The sequence below is a fragment of the Eublepharis macularius genome, chromosome 5 (genome assembly GCF_028583425.1).
Source record: "Eublepharis macularius isolate TG4126 chromosome 5, MPM_Emac_v1.0, whole genome shotgun sequence".
NCBI classification, from domain to species: domain Eukaryota; kingdom Metazoa; phylum Chordata; class Lepidosauria; order Squamata; family Eublepharidae; genus Eublepharis; species Eublepharis macularius.
The window spans coordinates 94,639,661-94,655,709 of record NC_072794.1 but is presented as its reverse complement, the minus strand read 5'-3'; the positions used below and the strand labels follow the sequence as shown (position 1 = coordinate 94,655,709).

At 41.8% G+C, this 16,049-nt stretch overlaps 1 protein-coding gene across 3 annotated transcripts in view; it reads right to left on the bottom strand.

The window, feature by feature from the left end:
- The window catches only part of ATPAF1 (ATP synthase mitochondrial F1 complex assembly factor 1), a 35,584-nt gene that overhangs the window by 19,161 nt on the left and 374 nt on the right, over positions 1-16,049 (bottom strand). Inside the window, exons 2-9 of one of the 3 annotated variants that reach the window (XR_008597034.1) lie at positions 15,205-15,313; positions 12,543-12,593; positions 10,664-10,726; positions 9,725-9,775; positions 9,216-9,263; positions 6,780-6,875; positions 3,971-4,078; positions 2,057-2,795 (exon numbers count right to left, since the gene is read on the bottom strand). Coding sequence is in view for 2 of the 3 variants with exons in the window: in XM_054979627.1 (XP_054835602.1) it covers positions 2,595-2,795; positions 3,971-4,078; positions 6,780-6,875; positions 9,216-9,263; positions 9,725-9,775; positions 10,664-10,726; positions 12,543-12,593; positions 15,205-15,313 (727 nt within the window). In the remaining variant the exon portion in view is untranslated. Of the gene's footprint in view, positions 1-347; positions 2,796-3,970; positions 4,079-6,779; positions 6,876-9,215; positions 9,264-9,724; positions 9,776-10,663; positions 10,727-12,542; positions 12,594-13,923; positions 15,172-15,204; positions 15,314-16,049 lie in introns of those variants that run through there. The other 2 variants (XM_054979627.1, XM_054979629.1) reach the window with 2 other exon arrangements.

Below are 16,049 nucleotides of genomic sequence, written 5' to 3'. Positions count from 1 at the left end.
TCCTGAAGACCTCTTGCGAGGACAGGGGAAGACGCACTCCAACAGGACAAAGGAGGCAGAAAAGATACAGTTCATGAGCAAAGAGTGTTCATAGTTCTTAAGATCCAACCCCCTTTTTTGTATGGCTACAACATTTAGTCAATGAATGATTAGAAACCTTTTGATCAACTATAAAGAAACACCACCCCCAACTGTTTTTTAATACAAATACTTAAAAACTGCAGATGACAGGTGGCATCTTAAAAAGACTTATTTCTCTTCCATACTCCCACAACAAGGAATGCCTCGTTTAAGACAGTGTCTGCTGGACCTACATATATGTATCATCAAAAAACAAACCATTTTTTCCACCATTACGTATTTATTCATACACAAATACATGCAGATTTAAATCAAACATAAATGATTAATTAAGTTGATTTCTTTAAAAAGGGTCTTCTCTTTTCACCACTAGTTTTCATCGAGGTATTGTGATACTTTGGTTTTCCAAGGGAAAAAAATCCAAGAATTTAAGCAAGTTATTTCAAAGTATAGGATAGGATTATGTTTTGAATAAAGTATCTTAGACACAGAATTAATATTTCCTTGGCAGAATGAGTAACAAACCATGGACTAAAAACACTTGGACACAGAATGTATGATTCAAATTCACAATTTGATTTTAGAAAATATATTCCCCAAATCAAACATTTTCCTCCTTACTCTCTTCACTTGGCCAAAGTAATCTTATTAGATGCCACTGGCCCTTTAACTATATATCTAAGGGATGGAACAGGAATCAATTTCTTAACTGAGCTTGAGAAAGGAGCCAACTTTTGGCTTTTCCGGATTCTCCCCTCTTCCCATTCAGTCTTCCATAGATAGGAAGTAATATCTGACCTACAGAATACCAGAATGAACTGTAACTATAACTTCCTAAACCTAATGCGTGTCCCTCTCTCATTCCAGGTTCCCAAATGCAAATCTGAGCCTCAAGTGAAATGGGGCAGGGCTTTTTTTCTGGGAAAAGGGGTGGCGGAACAAAGGGTGCGCGCACTCCCAGGACTGCACTATGATGTCACTTCTGGGAAATGATGTCATCACGTAGGCCGTGGCTGCCCCAGTAGCGCTCCCACACTCCACAGGGGGCCCAATTCAGACACATATACCTTGGAATGCACCACTGCTGCATGGGAGAGCATGCTGCTGCCCGGCAGCAGACTGATCTTGGATGTTTCAGGCTCAAATTGGACTGAATTGGGTCAGAAACAGCTGGGACTGGGCCCAAGTCAGCATGGAATGGGCCACTGTCGCATGAGGGATCCCTCCCCTGCCCGTCAGCGGCCCGATCCTGGCCATTTCAGGCCTGAATTTGGCTGAAACAGGCCCAAAATGGCCCAGATCGGACCCGAATAGACCAGGGCTGTTTCCAGATGGCTTACCTGAAGCCACTCCATGCCGCAATGTTGTGGATCGTGCCACGGAAAATGCAAAATATCGCGTTTTCTCGCACGAGTTTTGCGCGATGTCACGTGACGTTGCTGCCAGCGGCCGGATCCTGGCCATTTCTGGCTCGAATTGGGACAAAATGGGCCTAAAATGGCCAAAACAGGCATTTTAAAAATTCTTAAAAATACCCAGTCATGTGGGTATTTTTAAGAGGTGCCAGAACACTGTTCCGGCTGAAAAAAAGCCCTGGGGACAGGGAAGAAAGAGGTCTAGCCAATTTCACAAATTAACAATGAGCAAAGTTCTAATGATCACAAAGCTGAGAATAGGCTACAAGGGGTTTTTTTTTGTTTCAATGGCAATTTGATAGTATCTCATAAAGGCACTTTAATGGCTGAAAGCAATAGATCACAGCTATTAATAAAGTTATCTGATTACAACAATACTGTAGGAACTCAAAGCTCTTTCGTGAAGAACAGCCTTAACTAAACTCTAATTGAAAAACAAAAGACCACTCAATGTTTTCAGTTCCACATGATGCAAGATGGTTGGTATTTTTGGTGATGCTTTACTGATTTCCAAAGACACGCATTTTGCATTTCTTCTCCCTTCCTTTTTTAAAAAAAACTAATTTTACCTTTCTTCAAAGGGTAGAGACCAGTCCTTTTTCTTGTGTTGTAAAATATCACATACGTTATTGATGCTGCACAAATAAGAATAATGAAATACAGCATGTGTAAGAACTCATCACCACATTAAATTGACAAGAGTCCCTTTCAGCTCACCTTCTCCTTCTCTTGTCTTTCCTGAATTAACAGGAGATACTTAGAATCTTCACAAAAGTGGAAATTCACTGATTTGTGTAGTGGTGAGGGCAATGTCAAACACAACATGGTGAACATTGATATATGTTAATGGCTGAAGGTAATTTCCTTCATTTCTTCTGCCGATCAGAATTATGTTATGGAGGAAGTACTTAATTTAGCCAGGTGAGACTGCCAAAGTGCCTCCATAGGGCTCACAGCCTGAATGGCTCCACTTTGTAAAATGACATTCTGTTTCCCATCAGATGCAAGCATGGCTCCTTTCACAACAGAGCAATGCCAGTGCCAAGACACTATCAACTCATCAATATCTCTTGTGTGGGCTCAAGGCTACTGAATTCCTCAAGCAGTAGGCATTGGTGGGTCCTGCTCAGGTTTCAGTTCTTGCCCAAGCCTGCTCTGCTCAAGTTCAGTGATTACAGACATGTATTTAAATTGATCAGGCTGATGGTTGAATGCTTCCACTAAACCGTAGGTCTCCTGTCGGTCTGTTGCATAAAAGAGTTGCACCTGGCTGGCTAGGCACTGAGCTTCTGGCACATTCTGTGAATTTAAAAACAATGCAAGTTGTTAGAATAATTACCATTCCTCTTCTGTTCAACCCCCCCCATAACATCAGTTATCTTCCAACTTTCTTTATTATGCCGGCGCTTGGGGTTGAGCCATTGGTCCACTTCTACTCTCCTATCTGTGTTTATGTTGAAGCTGGATTAGATGTCTGCAAAGGTGACCACTTGCCATGGGAAGGTAATCAGATTCCTGACCTAAATGCCAAGGTCATAAAACTGAATTACGTGCATATATAGTCTGGGCTTTTTTTCTGGTAAAAGAGGTGGTGGAACTCAGTGGGTTGCCCTCGGAGAAAATGGTCACATGGCTGGTGGCCCCGCCCCCTGATCTCCAGACAGAGGGGAGTTTAGATTGCTCTCTGCGCCAAGGGCAATCAAAACTCCCCTCTGTCTGGAGATCAGGGGGCGGGGCCACCAACCATGTGACCATTTTCAAGAGGTTCCGGAACTCCGTTCCACCGTGTTCCAGCTGAAAAAAAGCCCTGTATATAGTACTGCAGTCCCAAGACTGATCTGCTCTTCAGACTGTAGACAGGAAAATTTTAAGACTGAAACCTCCCTCATGTACAAAATAACTCTAAGATAATAAAAAAGCTATCAAGGAGAATGATTTTGTATGATTAGTATTAAACTGGAGTATTATTATTACCACATATAGGACAAAAATTAAAGAGCATGGGGGTGAGTAGGAAAATATAATTTCAGTCATTTACCTTTGCACTAAATCTTGCATTTATACTAGCAATCCATTTTCTTACTATAATGTCATACTTATGGCAATGCTAGTAACAACTACTGTTACCCAGAAAATGGATATAGCAATAATGCACAAGTAAAATGCATGCTGTGAATTCCTATATTATTGATCAATTTACCTCTGGAAGTGTGATGGTGTTAAATCTGAGCACATGGGAAAACTAACACAGCTCCTTTTTGTGAGAATTCAACCATCATAATGCTAAAGAGTTGTATTAATCAGCCCAAGGGCCTTAAAAATAAAACAACAGAACCAATGGCAAAATTTTGTCTTCCTAATTTTTACTAATATTTGGAACATGAAATTGCTAAACTTGCACAACACATTTGAAACTTTTTCCATTTGGATGACTTATTGAAAAACAAAGCCATTTAAGCCTTAGTTTCCTTTACCAAAAAACTAGAATCCATTTCTGCTGTCATCAGTACAATTCCCTTGTCCTCCTGAAACTCAGGATAATGGTACAGGATCAGTTGACTAGTTGCAGCTTCACCTTGGCTCTGCAGAAAATAAAATAAAGATGTCAAGCACAAGGACCATAGGAAGAACCCTGATGTATTGAGTAGTTCATGCTAGACCAATAGAAGACCATTTATTATTAAATAGTGTACATAATGCGGCCCTCTGGTAAAGATCCAGAGGATTTTAAATTAAGAAGCCGACCATATCAAGACTGCAGATGATGCATCAAAAAACTCCCAAACACAAAGAGGCACTTATAGGAGATAAAATGGAGAAAATCCTCATGCATGTTCTATGCATGGATGCAAAATACTATACAGGTATTAAGAATATAAACACAGCTACAGAGCAATAACTTCAGGCAATCTAGCACCAAGGGAAGAACCATTTTGAACTGTTTCACTTTGCCATGTGAAATGTGCAGGATAGTCAGTTAACAATTTCTTTTCTCTAGATAGGTAACATTAAAATGTTTTATTACTTAGGGGAACACAAGTGTTCCCATAAGCTCCCAAATCCATCCTTCAGTGGAGAAGAACACAAGCCTCTCAACCACTAGCCTCACAAAATTAAAAACATTTAAAATTACTTATTAGATCCCTTATGCATTGTTTCAAATGTTGTTATCCACCTTGAGTCTCAGTAAGAATGGTGGGCTATAAATGAAGTTAACAATAAAATTAAAAAACTGGAACATGGATGATATGTAGGTAAAGAGAACTCAAGAATGCCCATCAACAAAACATAATAAAAATACAAAAATGTAAGCAAAGAAGGCAACTTGGGAATATACTGAAGGAGGGTGCAATTTCTCCAGTTTACATAACTGAGAGCCGAACTAAACGAGACGAGTAACTCAAGTTCAACACGTGTCTGCTTACCTCAAGGTTTGATGGGAAGTGTAGGCATCCTTGCAGCTTTAAGTTTAACATTTACCGAGAGGCAGGGAGGAGAGTGCAGGCGTTGGGCTCTTGCTGGGTGCCCCCCTTCCCCTCTGCTGGGTGTGTGTGTGTGGGGGGGGGTTCGGAGCCCCTCTTGCCCCCCTTACCCACACAGCAGACAGGGGCGCCTGGCCGCTGCTAGCTGCTAGTGCGGCTTTGGGTGGGGGCTGGGCGAAGAGGTCAGCAGAAGGGCGCCTGGAATGTCACTGCATCTCCCCCCCTGCTCGCCCAGCCCCTGCAGAGCGACGTGGCATGTGTGCCCGGGCCGGTGCGGTATCAGGCCATAGCGTTGCTGCCTTTCACACCACTTGCCCAGCCCCCGCTCAAAGCCGTGCTGTGTAGGCCAGAGCTACATAGCCTGGCATCGCTCTGCGGAGGCCGGGTGAGTGGGGGGGGGGAGATGCAGCGACACTCCGTGTGACCTGTCTGCTGACCTCTTCACCCAGCCCCTGCCCGAAGCTGTGCTAGCAGCTAGCACAGGCCAGGCACCCTGTCTGCTGTGCAGGGAAGGGGGGGCAGGAGAGGGGACCTGAAACCCCCACATACATCCAGCGGAGGGGAAGGGGGGGGTGCCCGGCAAGAGCCCAACGCATGCACTCCCTTCCCTGCCACTCTGTAAATGTTAAACTTAAAGCTGCAAGGACGCCTACACTTCCCATCAAACCTTGAGTTAAGCAGACATGTGTTGAACTCGAGTAACTCATCTTGTTTAGTTCGGCTCTGAGTGAACATTGTAGTAACTCAGAGAACACCGTTCATTCTCCAACTCAAACCCCTATAGGTCTCCATATTATTAAGGCATCCAGATTAGGTTCCATTTCTGGAAAAAATAACATAGTGGCTAACCAACTAAAACAAACATGATCAAGGGTGAATAAGCAGACATTTTGGAGAGTTGGGCTCTCTAACTAGCATGAAGGACTGATAGTTTTATGAGTCTGATGGTAAAGATGAGAGATGATTGGCCTGATATATTCTTCAGTGAATAAAATACTAAGGCACAACAAAAGATGCAAACATATAGAGGATGATAATGGCTAGAGGGAAAAAATATCTCCTTAAGACCCACTGTAAAAGAAATGTTGCATTAATTATGCCCACATCCTACTATAAAAAAGGCTAATCGTGTTTCTGTCAACTCACTTCCTACCCTGGTGCGCCTCCAGAGGGTGCTGCTGTGGAGGGAAGTCCAGACAAGGCAGCCCGTCCCTCCAGAGCGCACCGTGGTGGGAAGCCCAGGCCGGGATCAGGAGAAGAGCAGGAGCAATGCCCGCCCCCCCCCCCGCCTTCACCCAGCTGGGATCAGAAGCAGAGCAGGTGGCAATGCCCACCTCCCGTCTTCACCTGGCCGGGATCAGGCATGGAGCAGGAAGCAATGTCCAGCCCCTCCTCACCTGGCTGGGATCAGGAGTAGAACAGGCCGCAATGCACACACCCCACCTTCACTCACCCAGGATCGGAGTGGAGCAAGTGGCATTGCCCACCCCCCTTCACCCAGCTGGAACCAGGTGTGGAACAGGAGTCAATGCCCTTCACTCGGCTGGGATCAGTAGCGGAGCAGGTGGCAATGACTGCCCCCCTTTCACCTGACCAGGATCAGTCATGGAGAAAGAGGCAACGCCCGACTGCCCGCCCGCCCCTTTCTAGAGCCCATTGTATTTTTTCCCACAACAGGCTTTGTTACTAGTGAAATAATAAATGTTCATGTTTTATGGAATTTTTTAAAGGGCCACAAAAATAGCAACTGCAGTATGAAACCTTAAGCCCACCACTGGCAATTTCCAAAGAAGTCACCTACCTGAATGTTTATGAGAGAAGTGAAATGGAGTTCTGTTCCTGACCACTGACCAACAAAAAACTCATAGCCTTCCTTCCTTGGCAATGCAAAAAGAAACTGGTGAAAATTGGGGGGGGGGCAGGGGGAGAGAAGCAGATTTATTTATTAACCAAATTCAGTATGGAATTAAATCAGAAATTACAGATCTCATTAATGAACCTTTGTCATCATAAAACCAAAGTGAGATTGAACAGATTACAGAGACTGATTCCTTTTGTACCTTTCAAAACACATCCCCAGGTTTTAAAGGAGAAAGGTTTTAACAGAGACTTTCAGATTTCTTTTGCCTGTGGGCTTTTATGTAAGGGAACTGATGTTAGGGCAGGCAAATCCATAGTGCCAGAATTCCTGGGTTTGAAAAGCAGTCATTTGACCTTAGATGTCAATGTCCCTTCTGAACTGCATCTCATGCAGTATGTTTTGACAATCATAAGCAGTTTGAGATTGGATGTAATCAGATTTATTTACTGAATTTGTATTCTGATTTTCCTCCTAAAGCTCAGAATGGCTTACTGTCATGGCTCTCTGGAGCTCTCTCAGCCCCACCCACCTCACAGGGTGTTTTGTTGTGGGGATAATAATGACATACTTTGTAAACTGCTCTGAGTGGGCATTAAGTTGTCCTGAAGGGAGGTATATAAATCGAATGTTGTTGTTATTATTATTACTAGTTTGAAATAGACCATGTTATCCTCAAAACTACCCTGTGAAGATCAGGCTAAGAGTGAGAATGCCTGGCCTACTATCACCAGGTGAGCCTCTGGGCCAAGCGGGATTTGAATTAAGGGCTGCCTGGTCTAACTCCAACATGCTATTCAATACACCTTATTAGCTCATAGGCAAAATGACTGGCTGCATAATTAGCTTCAAAAATTACACATCTTTACTTCAGACACCCTCATGGGGGTTTTCAATGGCAGTACAGAAAAATGAATATATGTTTAATTAACATCACAACATTGGTCTCTGAAATGTCTAAGAGTTATTTTTAGCTAGAGATCAGGCAAGGTTTTTGGTATCGTGCTACTCCTATAAAATAAAGATGAGTATGTTAGGGGCTGGGAAGACATCAATAAGTAGATTATTTTCATTAGGCTAGATATCCAGAAAATCCCTGGGTTTTGCCTACATTTCCAGAGTGAAAAAGAGTAAACCATCTAAATAATTAGATGGACTGCACTAAACAAAGCTGCACTAAACAAGTGGTAATTTGGCCAACATGGCAGCTGGAAAATGAAGGAGCAAGTTATCACACTAGATTTGAGAGCAATTATCTTTACCCATCCATCAGTACGACTAATCTTATACAATGACTCATCTAGGACATAATCTAGGACATAATCATCCGCACCTCTTAACAGGTGCAGAAAGAGAAATGTATTTATTTACAAAATGCATACCCCTGCATTGTCAGCGCCACCAACACAGATAATTTTAAAACATATGTAATAAAATCACACACTAAAAACATTACCACCCCAAATCACATCATTGAAACAATTAAAACCCAATCTAAAATACACATACAAAAGTATAAAAATAATAATTAAAACATAGGGCAGAAAGGAGGGATCAATGAGGGAATGCCAAACAAAACAAAAAAGTTTTTGCCTGCTGGTAGAAAATAGTAAAACAAGGGAATAGATAAATCTTCCTGAAGAGAAATTTCTATAGTTTTGGTGCTACGACCAAGAAGACCCTCTCCTGAGTTGCTACCCACCTAATCTTCGAAAGTGAGGGGCACCCAAAGCAGGACCTCAGAAGATGACTACAGTGATCAAGTAGGTTCATAAAGGTGTCGGTAATCCTTCAGATACGCTGATCTTAAATCTTATAGGGCTTTAAAGGTCAATACTAAAGGTCAATAAAGGTCATCTTGAATTGTGCCTGGAAACAGACTGGAAGTTAATGTAGCCAAGACTTGTAGTGATACAGTCCCTTACATCCCTCTCTAGTCATCATGGCTAGATGACTAGATGCACCAACTGAAGTTTCCAAACATTTTTCAAGGGCAGCCCCACAAAGAGGTATGTTGCAAATGAAGCATATCCTAGTACAGGGTTGCAATGAACAGAGGGATTCATTTGCTTCTATACAACTACTATTAAATGTCTAGATGGGATCATTCTATTGTTCCTTAGAGTACCCTATGTGCTAGGCTGAAGACATGTTATGGTTGGAATGTAGAGACTCTTGGTCTGTGAGTACAGTGGCTTTATTTTAATCCTAGAATACCCAGGTCAAAATATTTTCTGAAAAATTTCCCAAACCAACTAGATTTGAACTTCAGACCAGTAATAATCAGGTTACTACATTGGCAAGAGTGCAAGAAAGAAAACAAGTACAACATGAACTAGACAGAAGACATGTATCAAGACACATATGTCACAAACTTACAGATGGGCAATTCTGGGCTCGCTTCCACATCAAATCAAAAGTCTTCCCCTTCAGAAAGAAAAGGAAAATAACCAAGTAGTTATAACTACAGCAAAATAATAGGTGGAGTTATAGTTTGCATAAAATATTTACATCCTGGCTTTCCTATTCCTTGATACTGCATTTAACTTCAATAAGATACTTACAAACTGTAACAAGTTTAAAAATCAGTATGCACTCAAACACACAATAATTCCATACACATACTTCAATTCCACCAAATGGAAAACACCATCCATAAGCAACTGACAGTTCCTGTAGACTACTGTCACTAAATTCAATACTAGAAAAACAAAGAACGAGAAGCTTAAGTTTCACTGTGTATGCAAAGTGACTAGTTTTAAAAACACCCTCAATTTACTCAATTTAACAACAGCATTTGTTAGCTAGAGCCAAAGTAAGCCTACTCAGCAGATCTTTGAACCCTAATCTCAAACATTCTCACACTGTAGAGTATGAGCTATACTTACAGGAATAACGGCATAAACAGTATCTTCTGCAGAAAAATATTGCCTCCATATCTGTATGAAGAAAGGACTACATTAACTTCATAGGCCATCATGGAACACAGAGGTAACCCTAAGTAAACGCAATACTCATCATATGGTAATGGTCCCCACACTAAATATATGTCTGGAAAGCAATGAATGATCCCTATATTTAGTAAATTTATAAGCCACCTCTTGGCTTACAAGTAAAAACAGTATCAAAAAATCATAAAACATCACAAATTATTAATATAAAGACAAAACAAGGCAGGGGCATAAAATCAATACAAACCAACTACTGAACACTCTAAAATATCTATAAAATAAACCTCAGACCATAAACTCCTAAAAACATAAAACTCCTTTGTTAAAAGCCAGGTTAAAAAAATGTTTTGATCTGGTGCCTAAGACTAGGCATCAGGTAAACCTCAACAGGGAAGGCATTCGAAACTTAGGCATGAGCTCGACCAAAGCATCAGTCTGTTTGATGACTGCTATGTCAGTCACTCAGAAAAGCAGAGCACCAATTCACATATTACTGTTGCTCACACGGTGACAATCTGTGCCTAAAAATATGATTTTACTTTGCTATGTGAAGTATTGTACAAATACTTTCTCAGACTGCAAGTATGTTGACTGGACAAGCCAATTGTTGCAGCAACTGCCTCAACTTGTAGCAAGAGAAAACAGTTGCACCACACTTCACACCTAATGGTCACCATACTGACATGCACAGAGAATCTTGGGGAAAGAAAATCTTAGGAAAAGAAAACAGTAATAGATGAAGCAGCTCTGAGTACTGAGCTGTTAATGATAAGGCTGTCTGCTTATATTGGCTTTCACAAGGTTACACCTTGTGCAATAAAGGATTTACAAAAACATCCAATCAAAATGCACTTCTACCATTTGTTGTTTTTTTACCTGTTTTATTTCTTCAGGCTTCTTCTGTTTCACCATCTCAACATTAAGTATAGAATCAAGTGTCTGCAACAATAATCACAACAATAAAGCTCATTGCTAGGCAAGAGAGAAGGTTGTATTCTTCCCACACCCTTATAACTGTGACTTACAACCTGTGAGAGTCACAAACACAGGTACAATAGTATCAATTCATCATGCATGAGACATGCATGATGCTCACAATTACAAAGCCAGCATCATGGTGACAGTGTGTCAGACTAGGATACAGAAGACCCAAAATCAAATCTCCACTCTGAGTGGAAGCTTGCTGGGTGACCTTAGGTCAGTCACACACTGTCAGCCTAATTTACCTCACAGGGCTGTTGTGAGGATAAAAAGGCAAAGAGGAGAATAATGTAGGCTGCTTTGGGTCTCTATTGGGGAGAAAAGAGGGGTTGCCAGGATGAGTGGGTCTGAGGTTGGGTGCCATGGGCTCAGGCCCAGAAGACATGGGAGGCACAGCTGGAGCTGCAGTGGAGGGAGGCCACAAGTACATGGCTGTCCTGGCTTCACTGGTGGCGGCTGCCATGGACCACCTCTGCTGGTTGTCAATAGCATGAGGTTCAGGCATACACTGAGGGGCTGCTTGGGCAGGTCATGGCTGTGACTCATACCTCCCCCACCAATTCCCCTCCCATCTCTTTGCTTGCGGAGGTAGCCTGGGGCAGACCACAGAATCTCTTGGCGAGGCAGCCGAATGGCTGGTAGGTGTTCCCCTTGGGAGGGGCATCACTGCATGCTGCTGCCATCCCTCCTTGCACAGTGGCACAAAAGAATGGGCCTGGACATGATATCTTGCCCATGTGCGAGGGGGCAGTCTCATTCCTCTGTGCTGCTGGGGCCTGGGATGCTAGGCAGATGGCTGTTGCTTCCAAAGAACGCGTGTGACCGGAGGGAGGTATCTAATCCAGTGCTGTGTGGATGCACACAATGGGGGATGAACCCCCCTGTCCCTGGGGGATCCTCCGTGGGAGGTGGCTATCACAGGGTTTTCTTCTTCACCCGTGAGAATGGGTTCCAGACAGGTGGCTGTCTGTCATTCCTCCATTCTGACTGGGACCGTTAACCCAGGGACTACGGATGAGAAGGAAGTGAGCAGGCGTGCACCTCCTGGATCGACGTTTCCATGCAGAAGGTCGGCTTGGGGAGGACAGAGCACGCTTGTCATACTGCAGGCAGGTGCCAGCTTCCTAGCGGTACTTTCAGGGTTAACAGTTCCAATTGGACTGGACCGGGTAGTCTGAAGGATGCCCAAGCATGATGAGCACCCCGCTTGCAACCTCCCCACCCATGATCTCGGGGGGGGGGGGCTTCAGGATCACAGCCCATGCAACTGTCGGGGGGTGGTGTGGCAACTGGGGGATGCTGGCAGTCTTGCCAGGGGAATGGCACAGCAGGTGCTCTTGCCAGCAGCCTTGCCATGTCCAGCTGCTGGCACAGATCTCCCGCCAAAGTCCTTAAATAGCACAGTTATGTAGGCAACAGCAGACTGGCAGGCCTCAAGATTGCACTGTAAAGCAAGTTGCTATAACAGGAGGAGGAAGAGAGATGCAATGAAGTCAAATACAATCTCTGTTGAGATGGGGGAATGGGTCAAGCAGAAAGTAGAGTTCAAACTGTGACAGATCATGGGATACAGTAGACTATGCCATAGTCACATGATATTCCATAGCCAATCCTAGCCTGTGTGCAATTCAAGACTACTCAAAACACACAGAAGAATACCTGAACTGAAACTTGGGAGTTTTACTATACAAAGATCTATATTATAGCAGGAGTAAATGGCATAAAAAGACCAAGGTTAAAACCACAGCTGTTTAATCGAAAATATTAACCTTACCTTATTTTTTGAGAATCCTCTTTTTGACATTTTATTGCCCAAGGCATCTGCCTAAAATTGAACATTAATAGTGGCTTTAAAATTAGTACTTCATGCCATTATAACCTACTTTATGATAAAAATGTTCAGCGGTCATTGCACATATATGCTGTGCAATGGCTTTTATTCTTGTTTATGTTATGTCAAATTGCGAATTTTTTTCAACATTGTTTCAGCTCTGTATCAGATTTCAACTTGTTTTCAAATTTCTGCAGTCTACATCCTATTGTTTACTGAGTATCTCAGCTGTTGGTGGCATTAAATTACTCTGTGTAATCCACCTTGAGTCTCAGTGAGAATGGTGGATTATAAACAACATAAATTTATATTTTTGCTTGGGCAAAAACACCATGCAGGGCTTGAAAAAAGGGTGATAAGGACATAGTAAAATGTAACTGTCCAAGACCGTGAGGGACTGCACATTTTTTTAAAAGCCCGGAAATGCTGTACACACAGCTGCAGGACTGTTAAGAGTTAATCGCTTATAGAATCCGAGAGCTTTGAGTGGCAGGCTACTCCATGGGATCCAATTGGATAGCATGAGCTCAAAAGAGGAGGCGTCTTTTTTCAGTCCTAGCAGAGAGGAATTGAATGTGAAGAGTTGGGAAATGGATTCCTAAATTAAAGCAGTTTAACACCAACAGGAGAACTGAGGAAAAGCTGGCAAGGAAGTTTGGGAAGTAGGTGCAGAGTACCAATGGGGCCAAAGAAAGGGGATAGATCTAAGGAGATGAGGCTTTTCCTACCCATTCAAACAGAGAGATAGCTCTGGAGAGGGAAGAGATCCCTGGTCAGGTGTGGTTGGAAACTGCCTGTGGAGACCTTCAGATTCAGTTAACAACTGAAGGAAAGCACTAGTGTTTGGAGAGAAGGGGATTGGGGTACTAGAAAGTGGGTACTAGCATTCCTTACTCCGAAAGAGAGTATGAAAAGAAAGTATACTAGTTTTTTTTTGGGGGGGGGGGAACAAGAGAACAAAATCCTAAAAACATAAGCCTTTAAGTATCTGTAAAGAGCATAAGAACTAAAAGCTGCGCATGTTCTGATTTTACCTCAGAGATATATATATGTTGAATTACCACAGAAATTTTCAACCCCTGATTTCACCTGACCTTTCCCCTCTAAAATAAATAAACTAATTAGCTATTTTTGAATTTTAAAAATGCCTCTGGTGGCAGTTCTGCAGTTTAAGGATGAGGGAATGTCATATAGTGCTTTTCGTAAAGGCAACAAGTCTCTAATTTCAATTCTGTCTGAAAATTTCAGTTTTCCTTTTTCATTCTCCTGCTTACTGCATTGTTTACTGGATATATTACAGTTTATTTCATTATTCTATAATTACCTAAACCAGTTTTATTGCATTGTTTGTTGGATGTATTACACTTGGAGGTATTATTCTCATCTTTACTGTAGTTCTTGTAGTTTTGTAATATGCCTAGAATCTCAAATGGAAAGATAGACAATAAATGAAATAAATGAATAAAACAGCAATAGTTGTAGAGTATTCACCTGTAATTGGATTTTTAATGAAAACCTCAACATTTAACTATCCATAGGCATCAGTAATATTAATGGCATCTGCCAGGAGAGAAGGAATATGCAGAATTAACCCTACAGCTCTAGTCAGTATTTTAGCAATCTGAATTATATTTGCTTTATAAAGCAAATGCATGCCTAAGACTTCTAGCCTCCTTGCTATGAACAGCCTCCTGCTTGTTGATAGATGAAGATGCTGTACTTGTCCTTGTAGCTGCAAGAGACCAGCTGATATGCAGGGTTTTAGACAGAACAAGCTAACTTCTGTGCCTTGGTCTTCTACTACATGGTATAAGCAAGTGTGTGGTATGATTATTGTGTGAATGCAGAGAAAGGAAATGTCTTCTGTGACTTAAGTCTTCTACTCCATGGTACAAAGTACACTACATGGTATAAGCAAGTGTGCAGTATGATTATTGTGTGAATGCAGAGAAAGGAAATGTCCTTTATAGTGCTAAAATTAAGGCTTATTCATACAACCATTAACTTCATAACACTATTCCAAACCACTTTAGATTTTTAAATACGATCAAATAATAAAAATAAAATTAAGAATGCAAGAAACGATTCCATGGATATCCTTTACTATAGTCACTATAGGAGTAACAACACTGATTGCCTCACGAAGCTGAACGGAGAGTACTGCCAGTTCATGTGAAAGTCACAGAGAGATAGATGCACAAAGAGCTGAAAATGGAAGGGTGTCTGTGTGAAATAGAGCATTCCTTATGATATAAAAACAGAGATGAAAATACCACTTTAGTAAGAGGGAAACCCCCTCTGACAGCTACTTTACATTATGGTTCACAATCTATTTAGGACACATACATATTCTTACATATTATCCATTCTGCTGCTGACTTTTAACAAAAATGCCAACACAGGAAAACACACACTGCAAGCAGTGTGCACAAGTAATCCTTGACCAGTTTTTCCAAGCCTTGGAAAATGGGTAAATGTTTACAGTGATACATAAAGAGCAAATACAGCAATCAGTCAGAAGTTTTTGAACATAGTAGACATTTTCTAATCCAAATTCAGATGGTTAATAAAAATCAGATGAGTTAGATTTGGATATCAGCCTTGCCTTTTCCTCCATGAATCTGACAAACTCTGCTTGCTTTGAGTATCCCACTGGCTGCTTTTTCTCATCTCTTCTTGCCTCCATTTGAGTTGCAAAAATATCAGGATTAGATCTGAATCAAAGTTAGAACTGTGTATTACTACTGCAACAATCACTGTTATTCATTTACATTTTATTCCCATGATCTCAGCTCAGAGTGAGCTACTTATCACAATTTATCTTCAAAATTAATCCTGGAAAGGTAATTAAGACAAGAAGGTGCAAATAAAACTGCAATAAATACAATTTTTATTCAAGCCAAGCTTCCAAATCAGTGGAACCAACGATCAGCAAACATAATGCATTTTTTACGTATAAATTATACCCTCTTTTCCAAAATACGATTCAATCACAGTAGTTAACAAAAATGCAATGGAAGTAGCTGTTCAGAAATAATTAAAAACTGATGTCCAATACAAAACAATACAGCCTGTCGAAGACAACCTTTACATCCGTGATAAAACAGAAAAGTTGTGGCAATGGGCAGTTTTAAAATATGCTGTAATTCCCTGAAAGGAATCTCGAGGCGCTTTATGGCATAAGCTTTCGAAGGCTTCCTCATCCGATCGCACTGATTATCTGCAATTATTGAAGATGCCACAAAACTCCTGCTTGTTTCCACTGCAAAAGAGGAGCAGTGCAATCAAAAAAACAGTCACAGCCTTCCAAGCCCGCTGGATTAAACGGGGTTAGAAGGATGTGGAACAGCGACAACGCGGGAATAATACCCGGTGACAGCCCAGAGCAAGCGGAGGGCGCAGCCTGAAGAAGAGGGCAGGGCCAGGCTTCTGCCTCTCAGAACCGGCTAG